At 31.2% G+C, this 12,585-nt stretch overlaps 1 protein-coding gene across 32 annotated transcripts in view; it reads right to left on the minus strand.

Moving 5' to 3' along the window:
• The window catches only part of LOC100161410 (mucin-2), a 43,865-nt gene extending 31,495 nt beyond the window's left edge, over positions 1 to 12,370 (minus strand). For 29 of the 32 annotated variants that reach the window (XR_003839855.1, XR_003839854.1, XR_003839850.1 and 26 more), the window contains exons 1-2: positions 12,183 to 12,369; positions 6,587 to 6,655 (exon numbers count right to left, since the gene is read on the minus strand). Coding sequence is in view for 23 of the 32 variants with exons in the window: in XM_029491663.1 (XP_029347523.1) it covers positions 6,587 to 6,634 (48 nt within the window). In the remaining 9 variants the exon portion in view is untranslated. Of the gene's footprint in view, positions 1 to 6,586; positions 6,656 to 12,182 lie in introns of all 32 variants that reach the window. The other 3 variants (XR_003839857.1, XR_003839851.1, XM_029491680.1) reach the window with 1 other exon arrangement.
• Positions 12,371 to 12,585: the final 215 nt, after the last annotated feature.

Here is a 12,585-nt window from a genome sequence, read left to right on the forward strand (position 1 = left end):
CGACAGACTACGACGACGAGTCAAATGTCATTATATGTTATATAATAAACGCTCGTTGTAAATCTTTTCGTGGCCTCATTATCCGATAATCGTTTAGTAGCCCATCTTTAGAATCATATTTATCCTTGTCTCTCTCGTGCGCGGTAGTCGGACTCTCACACCTCTCCCTCTCTCCTTCGCTGGACGTGTCGCAATCGTTCGACGAGGGCCGATTACAGGACGCAACGCCGTTATGGTTGTGAAATATATAATATATGTATGGGCTCGGTAAAACCACCGCCGAATGATTAATGAACGTGGGGTATGCCGCTGCCAAAGTCAAAACTCCTATACGGTTGCATTTTGTCAGTCGAGGACGTACCCCTTACCACTCATACCACTCCGGATATACGATGAGTTATTATAAAGTTTATATTTACTTATATGTAAAATATAATAATATATATGATATATCTTATAAAATAAAACTGAAGACGATATTATCGCGTGCAAAAAATCACACTATAGGTAGCTGTGTGAAAGTACGGCTAAGCCTTTTATTATGCGACACAATGTTAACCCATCCTTTATACGGAAACTTTACAAAAGTGTATGATATTTACGCCTTACTCGGCGACAATAAGTTATGAAGGCCTGAGTTAAGAACACCTCCACGTGCAAGTCGTATTATATAAATAATTAAACCCACATAATATATTTGCCAACCATCGTTACACGATCGTCAACGATACTGAGTCTAAAATATTACCTTTATATCATTTCTCTTAGTGACAAATTTTATTTTAGGGTTCCCGCCTCTAAGCACTTAGATACTATACCTATCAATATACTCGCCCGAGAGTGTGAATTTTCCCAATTAAAAATGTAAATTGTTAATAACTGTTATTGTAAACTACAGTATAGCCGTATAGGTATATTTCAGTACTGTATTGTTTTAGTGCAGAAATATTTTTATTATAATTCATTTTAATCGTTTATTCATTCCGGTTTGTGTAAATAAATTCATCGATCGATTTCGGTATTTTTTTCACATCCTGTAATACTATAATTTAAAATAGTTGAGCACAGTGGTCAAACACACAAAAAAAATCTAAAATGTAGGTTCATTTTATTGCATTTTTTTTCCTACAACGGTCTCTTATCTTTTAATTACTATTAATAGCATGATGTATTCTTTATTCATCATCAGAAATATTAATTTAACAATTTATATACAATTTGTGTCAGCTCACCCCAAAAGTGATCGAAAACTGAAAAGGGATAGACAGGAGTACCCTATAATTAATAACGATGATGTATGCCAAGTAACGCATATAATATAAGCACATTGTGAAGACAATAACTTGATTTTATGTTATTATTCATTAACTTTAGTTGGGTTCTTATTAAAATAAATAACAATAATAATAATTTATGGTAAAGATATTTGTATTAAAATTTCGCTAATCCTTTCGACGTCTTTCAGTGTAAATGTGTTATTTATATTTTTGGAATGCTGCGCAAAGTTCAAAACTCAAAGCACATTGTTTACTGTACACTAAATAGTTGAACGCCATGATATCAGTCAGAATATTGTGTATCTACCTATTACAAAAGATAAACTTCAGACATTTCTGAACTTTCGGGGTAAACAAATTTTCCATTTATTTATGTTTGTGTGAATAAATTGTATTATTATTTTGATGTTTTACTATTTCCAAATGAGATTATTTATCTTTCAAAGGGTCTGACACGAATTTTCACAAACACGGATTTTCTGAATACATTTATAACGTTTCACGATGCAAATATTCACAAGGTACAATACCGAATTTCGATACACTTATACAACTTATCGTCGTTGTACTTTGGGTAGCTTTTCGGACCGACTGTGACTGGTATGCGAATACAATATTCTCGGTCCAGCTATATAACCACTCATATATTTGCATAATCAACTCGACAGCGCGTGGTACACAAGATGTTGCATATTACCAAGCACCCGAATCCGTTCAATGGGAACGTATATTATAAATTATAATGATAAATATAAATATTAATGATTTTCTTCTTCTTTCTTTTTTTTCTATTATTAAAATCTAATAGCTCATGAACTTAATTATGAGTTATAACCATATATATGCATTGTTATACTTAGACCGTGATAATTATAATTCATGTTCCGTTATAAATTGATTCTACAGTGGATTTTTCCAAAAAAAAAAAGAATAATAATAATATAAACCAAGATATATTATTAAGTTAATAAAATCGCGTCCCATCTAAATTGCTGTTCTTACACATTTTAACCCGTTTGTGAACAATCATCATGGTTAATATTCTATCTACCATATCAGGCGTGATTTAGCCAGAATTTTTTTTAGGGAGAATGTTTTAGTTTCATATTTGTATAATGTATATAACATGTGGGAGGTTTTACACACTCTCCGTCGTAATCATCATCAATCTTCATATTAATAATATCAAATATGAAATAAAATCATATTATGACAACGTAATTTATTGAAATCTGAATTATTTAGTGCATATATTTTTTGAATAAATATACACTCGGTGGAAAGGTGTTTAAACATCAAAAACACCCACCTGGCTACGCCACTGCAGATAGACTATAACCCTGGTTAGATTATGCATACGTGTATACGCAGCTAGACGAATAGAATATTTTTTTTTCCAAATTTAATTGTTTTCTTGTCTCTGTTTAAACTGACTATATGCACGACGTGACCGACATAATATAGTGCACATAATATACGTACTATAATGTTTATTATCTGCACTGTGATTGTTATACATTGAGTTGACCAGACTGGAACCGGAAATCGGTCGTTTCTACAAACCGCGTAAATTTATATCGACGACCATCGGGACCGAATAATCGTCCTCTTACACGCAGGTTATCATTACTGCAGTGTACCGATCAAGTTGATTACAATAACTAAACGGTCAGCGCACCTCGCAGATGACGTAATATATATCTGCTGACATAAAATGTCTTTATTTTACGGCAAACCTTACGACGATGGTGTCATATTATCATATCATTGTTATAATATGATTTCTTCGGGATTTAATGCATTCACATATTATATATTGTTCACGTGGTTCAAATTTATCACAAAAGAAACTAATTTACGCGCCTAGGTATAAATTTTGAAATTTAATTTTCCATCTACAATCTATAAATTATAATTTATAATATAATTTTTAGAAAAAACTGCAAATTTGTAAGCTGCACATCAAGTCCGACCGATCTGTGAATCGGCACTGTATGTATTTAATTCATTAAACTGTATTTTAATAGGTACCTACATTATAAAAGGCAGACGGCGTGTAATTTATTAAAACATCGCATAGTGATGATCGGGCGCGGAGCTGCAACGTCGGAGGCGTGTGAATGCGCGTCGAGAAAGCGAAAGGATTATTATAGTGCCTATTATGATAATAATAATAATAATAATATCGTACCATATTATGTATCGAAGGCGTTTCGGACGTTATTTCGATAATATAAACATTAACATAATGCGATCTATATATTATATGGTGTGCTGTATTGTCTTAGTGATTTCGAGTTTCAAATTGTATAACGGCGAGCCCTGTCGCATCGCATATGTTTCATAATATCTGACGTACGCCCATTACATACATTGTAACAATATTACATATTATTATTATTATTTTCTAACGGACTAAACGACTGAGCACAAAAATGTTTGTACGTACCTACGTGCAGCTGATGGCCGGCGCAAATACGTATAATATAATGACGCATTGTCATCGCGATGAGGTACATTGTCACGATCATCGGCCAGTAGGTACTTATGAACGTGATATATCGTAAAAAAAATGTATAAAATATAGTTTTAAAAAAACATCATAAAAACCGCTCGTAGGGCACCGTAACACAAATTACGTATAATATTATAACGCTTTTACATCGCGAGGACCAGGACTAAGACGCTGTGCAGGTACCTCGTGGTTGATGATGGATACACTATACAGAGATCAAAATAATATAATGCACTATTTAATAGAGACAATAATGGAGTAACGATGGAATGGTCAAAATTATTCGGCCGAATAGAATCAGTTCCGAGTTATTTCAAACGCCAAAGTCCTCACGAAACGAAGTATAGGTACCTATTAAATTTCGTCCGCTGAACGGTGAAACTCGTAATTATTATGGTGTGACTTATCTCAATTATTGTCCACGAATAGTAGAGAAAGTTTCAAAATATTGACAATTTAAGTATAAATTTAAAGATAATACCATAGTACCTGTAGTTGTATTTCATATAGCTCATAGTATTATAACTTATAAGATAATACACGATTGTGCGTTATACGTAATTTTATTTAAATTTTTAATAATTTATAGAAAGTATTATAATTTATATTGGTAATAAATCAGATGACATATTATATTAATCTTTACTATCATTAAAATTTCAAAGAATAATTCATGGCATTAATGATATTCGTTTTTATAGAAATGTTTACAATATATTATTAAAATAAAAATGTTCGTCAAACGAGTTTAAAAATCACAACATTATTTTTTCTCTAAAATTATATAGGTACCTATGTAATGTCTTTATTTTTCTAACTTCAATCAGACTTTAATTTATATATTATGGTTTTGAATCGATAATTTAAATAATATAATATTTTAAAACTTAAACAATATGCAATTTTAAAACGCTACCGAAAATACAGTTCATTTTCTCCGCCTTTTTTTTGATTTCTATAATCATTAATTCCAATTGACTTTGTATAATTTATAATCAAAATTTTAAGCAAGATTTTAAACAAATACTCATATTATTAAAAAATAATCATTTTTTTAGAATTCAATTATTTTTAATGGAAAAACTGTAAATCCAATTTGATTTATTTTATTTGTATCTATGTAACATCTGCTTGAAGGCCTGTTAAATTATTAATATATTCCTTTAAAACACTCAAAATTAGTTTTTAATGAAATTGATTTCAAGAAAGAAGAAGAAATCAGTATAGTCACAATTGTCGATTTATAGAAACTTCTATTTACATTTAATTAACTTTTTCTGAATAACAATTAAATGCAATTAATACAAAAAAACCAGTGAAGCTTTAAACTTATATATAAACATACATAGCATTAATAATGTTACACTTCTCGAGTCAGTTTAAACCTAAGAAATCATTTAACGTTGCAATACTACCTATAGGTATGTACGAATCGTGTATGATGAAATAGTACTTACAGTAGGTATATATAAAAATAAACCATTATTGAAAATATATTCCATAGACGACCACAGTATAATCAATGGTAACAACGCGTTTGTCTATAAAGTAAACAGCAGTATAACTTGTATTTAAAATTTATTACTCAAAAATTAAGAAAAATATACACAATCTACATCCAATGTATTGTGATATAATTTGTGTGTAGAAATTGTGTGCTTTTATTTTTACAACTGACATTATAGGTTTAAAATATGAGTTGAAAATACCAACCTAATTAATTTTAATAATACACTTGAATGATCTAATTATTTTAAATATAATATAATGTCGAAAAAAATTAATAGAAGTGGTTGTATAACACTAATTTATTATTCTCATGTGTTTTTATCCAAAACCGTGCGACTAGTTAGTTATTTTCAAATAATATGATACGATGAGATATTGTCTCGAACAGTTCGCTTGATCTATATACATATATCTATCTATATCTATCTATATATTACGAACACAATAATATACACGCACCATTTTGTAGAACCATAAATCTCTAAAACATCTTTAATCTTTTCTCTAACCTTAGATTCGATCGGAAAATCTCAACACCTGTGTACTGACGTTTTACATTTTTTTTCCAAAACGTAATTACGTAATTAATCCTCTTTTCTCGTACAATAGGAGTTAGGATTATAACATTAATGAGGTTTTTAGATCGATTGAACGTGTTTTTAATTTTAATCAAAAATTAAAATAGGAAATATTAATAATAATTATAAAGTGAATGCATAAGAAAATACACACTCGTACGTAAATGCACACACTTGCAATTTTAAATCTATGCGTTTCGAGTATTATTGATGTCCAAGTCCAAAATAATATATATATATTTTTTTTTTATTACTCGCTATTCACACTTCTAAGTGGAGAAAAGAACTCGAGGGACACTCAATAATAGTGAAAGTTATATTACCATCCTAGTTGTCTGCTTAATATTACAATTATGATTGTCAGTTATCCATAGGTAAGCGTAATTCAAATGTGTCTATGATTTATTAATAATTTATGAAAATCAAAATAATTATATTATAGCTGTAATAAAACATTTTCAATTTGTGATTAAGAGCACGTATTAAACTTAAATACGGATGTTTTTAAACTGTTATACATCCTTGAAAAATCAAATTGATTAAATAATATTATTATAAACCACTTTTCACGATATAAATCGACTTCACCCCGATCCTCCTGAACAATATACCGAAAATGATCTTGATCTCCGACCCCGAAATTTACATAGACAAGCGGTCACCCTGTTTTCACAGAATGGCTTATTTTCGGTCCACAAACTACTCACCTTAATTAGGGCTGCCAGAAAGCACACGGCCAAAAACTTCCACAGCATTTTGGGCGTCTCTGGAATTCACTGCAAGACAAAAATTAAAAAAAATAATCGTTAAAAATCTTCGAAAATATTGTCTTAACCAATCATTACAGAAGCCAGAATCGATCGGTGGCATCTAATATATTATTACAACCGATTTTTCAGCTGCATCATTATAATATATATTATACACATGATAGCAATAACAATAAATTATGCTATCTATAATAGGCACCGCTTAATATACATAATATCACATAGGTCCATGACTTGCTCGCTCGCGACCTCGAAAAGACGTCCGTTTAATGACGGACATATTAGTAACTATATGAGCCATATGTCAGCCACAGTGTTGTAAAACATATTTGATTAAGTATTTGATGAATTAAAAATAAAAAACTTAACATCCTATTCACATACCCACTTTTTACTGAGATATTAGTTAACACTATCTTTACACACTTCAACTACTGTAAATCATTAAACAAGTAATTTTTTTCTATACATTGTCATGTCAAATTCATCTATTTCGGGGTAATTTATGTATAGATATTTAAAGGCTACGCAAAGCGTTGTAAAATAACTTATTAGTTGGTTTTTATATAATCAGGTGTCCTATACAATTTTTAAAAATTAGTTTAATTTATCCTGACACAACGTGAAACTCACAATCATAGATTGCAGTACTAGACAAAGAAAATATTTGGGAAGTGATCTCATACTGTTTTTTTTTAATATTGAAAAGGCATTTTTTAGTTTTTACCCGCCACATAAACATCAAAGAGAAATTTAAATTTTAAGTATTATACCAACTTACGAGCGGGTGATTTAGAAACTACATAAAATTGGTATTATAGTAATATCAATATTGATATTGCATAAGTGATTCGACATGAGGTCTTTCGCTATAATACAATAAAACCCATTGGATTAGTTCAAAGTAAAATTTATATTATTTTATATGATGTAGCTTGATTATTTAAATTATAAGTATATAATACAAACGCAATATTATAATATGCAATTATCTTTGACATGAATTCACCCGCTTTTCGATAACGCTATAAAATATTATATCGTATCTTATTCAAACTTCCAGGAAAACCTTAAAACATAATATCATAACGACGGCCACGTGTGAGTCAGATAATAAATTACTTTTAAAAAGCATGATAAAGTTGGATTTTTCAAAATTATTTAAATACTGCGTGAACTTAGTATACGTATAAACTATTATGTACGGCACGTGCAAACTATAAAAACTATTAATAAAAATACCTAACTAATATTTTAAACAATGTGCGTACTTAAATTATAAATTATATACATTATACATATATAATAACATATAAGTATATATAACACACACACACACACACACACACACCACCGACTACACATATATAGTCATATCGTACCTAACGCATCCGAACGGGTAGCGCTGCGTTTCGTATACGTTTCGGCTCGTAAATTTCACGACCGCGACCGTGTAATGAGTTTGGGCGTTTTATTGCACAAAACAATATACGAGATGCGTGGATTTGGTAGAGGTTACACACAAGATGCACAGAATTTTCAGCCAACCCACTTAATGTTTTCTGTGACCAATTTGCAATGGACACCTAGCCCAAAATAATATCTATAATTTAAAGGGCTTGCAAAAGACATTACCTGATTTTGAGTGTGCTTCCAAAACAATTTAAAATATGATACAGGCAATAAGAGTATGTGGAGAATGGTTCTAATATTTTTTTTTTGTATATAAATATGATATACAATCTACGAAATTATTTGTTAATTTGTCATTGGAATTTTCAACTTTTGTACAATATCGTGGGGCTAATATTTTGCTGTGACATGCGAAGTTATGGAACAAAATTGCTGATGAGAATAGCGTCACATGTCGACTTAACCTAACCTAACCTAACCTAACCACCAGTGAACACGAAAAATTTGTAATTTTACCGTCATCGGAATGGTTAGTCTTACATAATATTGTACAACGCATATTATGGTGCAGCATCGAAGAAGACGATATTTTGTCGTCTTCAACACCGTTGTTGAGCGTGAATCGTATTCATGGGCAGACGTTACAAAACTGTACACAAGTAATTATTATAATAATATATACCTAATGGTATCTTAGGTATTATGATAACGACATAATAATATCGCAATCGCGTCGCGTTTCTGCGTGGCAACCAGTCCTTTAAAGCAATTACAACAACCAACATAACAATTTACAAGTAGACGCCTGCTGCCTATATGTATACGAGTCGTATATTATGCACTCTGGTACAAAACGATGACGATAATGTACAAATAATGTAATTATACACACACAATGTGTCGTTATAATGATATAATATATTATTTTTTATGCACACGAATACCTTACGGAGGTGATGTTGGTGTGTTGGAGGCGGTGGCGTCAACAATTAATGTCGGTCATCCGACTTCGACTGCTGCGGGATGTTGTTGTTCACACGATAGCGACGTTTTTATTATTGTTATCATTTTTTTTTTATTATTATTATTATTATTATTATTATTATTGTTCGTCCGTCGATTATTAATTTTTATTATTATTATTATTATTATTCTGTTGTCGAAAATCACCCGTGTGAATTTAAAAACAAAACGAGCGAGTTTACGCGGTCCGAGTCCGTCCAACGTATCGTGCGTATCGACTTCGAAATCCCCCCCCCCCCCCCATCCCATTGATCATTGCCCATTGTCAATTAACTGATATATTATTATAGTCAGTGGTCTGGATAAAAACAATAAAACAACAGCTATCGAGTCACACTTCCGCTCCCGACAACACACGATCCGCTTGTATTTTTTTCAAATATCACGAAAAACCGCAGGTGGTCGTTAAAGTCAAATATTTCGAAAAATAAATGAAATAAATAATATTATTCTGTGTTGTCTACCTTTGAAAAAAAATAACGATTTCGGTGCCACATTTTTTTATTCAAATGTGGTCGTAGAAAAGATCTTTACTGACATAACTGTAGTACTATAATATGCATAAAAAAAAATTGTTTATTATGCGTGCGTTTACACTACACGTCTTCTCATACAAGCGTTTTACGATATTTGCCAATAAATTATTGTTTTCGATAGTTGTTGCATATTTAACGCAAAAATAACTACTTACTAACGAGTGAAATTATTTCTGATGGTTACGAAACCCGTAGCTACATAGACGTCCATTCGCGTTTTAATTCGATAATTTTCAGTTTCAGCGATAGTATAAAAGATAAAAATAAATGCTAATTTAGTTGTAAAAGCTTATTGCGTACCTATAAAGTACCTAAAGTTGACATTCCTAACCTAACCTAACCTGCAGTGATGAGATGAGATAATTTTTCGACATCACGTCAACGGAATCTCGAAAGAAATAACCAATACGCACATATTATTCAGTGTTTTTACTTTTAATAGCCATTGGTTTTGGCGTCGATAATATTGGAATGTTTGAAATAAATAATTAACGGACCGGCGAGATGGGGTGTATAATATTAATTGTGTGGATGAGCAAAAAAAAATAACTGTACGATTTAGCCCGGAAGTATGGCGGTTTTTTTTACGTACCAGCTGCCCGACTTTTTTTTTAGGGCAATAATGATATGTTTTGTAAACAGTCGCAGTGCAGTGTGTATAATGCATAGACTGTATAGTGTATTTCTCTTTTACGCACGTTTGACTAGAATATGATTTGTCCTATGTATGCAATGCGTTTTATTTTCCACGTCTGCAGTCTGCGATAAACTATAGGGAATAATCGTGATGTTATTATTGTATTACGATGAGGAGTTTGAAGTGTTCGGATTACGCGAGGTGCTCGTTTGTTTAGTGTGTTGGTGGGAAACACCCGCAGAGTCAACCGACCGACGACTAATTAGATGGTTAACCGATTTTGAATGCGAGATTACTAATTAATCATTTTCTGGACGTTATACGCGTTCCATGAGAGAACCACACGTAACGCCGTTCAATTAAACGCGATTCGTGACCTGTGTGAAATTCTAAAACCACGCAAAAATACACAAACTGGGAAGTTAAATAATAATAATAATGAAATACCTATGTACAGTCTTCGTTTGCATAAGTTTACTGAACACTTTTTTGTATAATATCATTATTTTCTTCTTTTATTAAAAAAAAAAAATCATAAAATCTACTATCTACCTATGTTATTTACACAATAGATAATTTCGTTGAATTATATTATAAAAAGGACAATAATATTAGGAGGGAATGACCCGGTTTGTTTTTTCTAAAATAAATGACACGATTCATGTTAATATCACAGAAATGGTTAAGTGTATGAGAGTGAAACAAGTCTCTGGACCAATTCCTTATCAAGCAATCATTTTTTTCATATTAACCGACTGCAGTGGAGGATTTTTGTGACCATTTATACTCCACAAAAAAACGATTTGATTTTCAGGTATTGATAGAACGAATATATTACGTATTTTGTATCAAAAGGCTTGGGTGGCTTTGAAGTAAGTTTTGTAATATTTTGTACTGCGCTCAATCGAAGTCATTAAAAGTAGGTAAGCAAAGATTTTTATTTGGATATTATAATATTATGTTTGTTATGTACATATTACAGCAACAGTATTTTTTTTCTTACTGAAAAAATTTCAGAAGCATTACGATGGTGGTTAGAGATGTGTTTTTTCCAATATTTCAAGTATTGGCAGTATTTTTACGCTATTATTTCCGCTGCAATATATAATACAACAGAAAAATAAATCTGAAATTATTATTATGGACTAACCTTAGTAGGTACTTGAAGTTTAATAACATAGAAAATACTCGTTCAAATTTCGATTAATAAACATTTTCAAAAAAAATCATCTCCTTAACAATTTGCAATAAAAAGCGTGATTAACATTCACTCACATGACACTCCTAAAGTGCATAAAAAAAATCCAAATATTTGAAAATATAGTCCATAAAAAATTCCAAAGATATGAATTTAAGTAAAATATGCATTATTAAAAATAATATATTATGGGGGTGAGCATATGCTTGGCGAATAGCCATGTAAATCATATTTAATATTATGTGAAATAAATCGATCGTCTTCATCGTGTCTAACCGTAACGGTAACCGTCGTCTGCTCCGAATCGGAAGGAAAATTTATTACATTTCTACATAGACGTTTTATAATATTTTATTATAACATATTTGTTTGTGTGTGTGTGAGTTTGCGTCTTACAAGTATTTTCGTTCAATATTTAATAGAAAAACGACGACGGGGACACTCGTTATTATTAGTTTTCTGTTTGCCCACATCGGTTTTGTGTGAACGCGTATAAATGTACCTATAATATACTGTATATTATGTATATTTATTTTATCCCTAAACAGTCACCTTTTAGATAATTATATTATATGACTATATGAATGATCAATTTAATAAAACATAAAAAAAAATGCTTTTGTAAATGTACATATTATTATTTATCGAGAAAATGGCCGTTTAATGATAAATTATCATCTGTACCTCTTGTTCGTAATAAAATATACCATCGTAATTTAAACTAACCTTGTGTTATTATGTATCCGGACACTCGAAATGCAAAAATTCGATTCTTGGCTGTTGTTTTTTGAATTTTAAACTGTAAAACGTTAAAAAAAAAAAAAACACCGCAATCACATCACCGGAACAGAATCGCGATACTACGCGCGCAATGCATTTCTCGGACGATCGCGAGAATAAAGGAGACGATCCCAGTCGTGGAGAAAGTTTATATATATACCTCCTGGTCCCCGGCGCTGGCAGGTATTATAAACATACCTACACGATACGCCGCTTTTTTATTATTATTATTTTTTTTTTCTGGGAGATGGTGGCCGTGAAACTATCGCCGACGACCGATTCGTATACCTCGACAGTGTTATCATATTATCATACCAGTTTACGATAAACTATCGTTCCCCCGCCGCCT

The sequence above is a fragment of the Acyrthosiphon pisum genome, chromosome A3 (assembly GCF_005508785.2).
Source record: "Acyrthosiphon pisum isolate AL4f chromosome A3, pea_aphid_22Mar2018_4r6ur, whole genome shotgun sequence".
In the NCBI taxonomy this organism is placed as follows: domain Eukaryota; kingdom Metazoa; phylum Arthropoda; class Insecta; order Hemiptera; family Aphididae; genus Acyrthosiphon; species Acyrthosiphon pisum.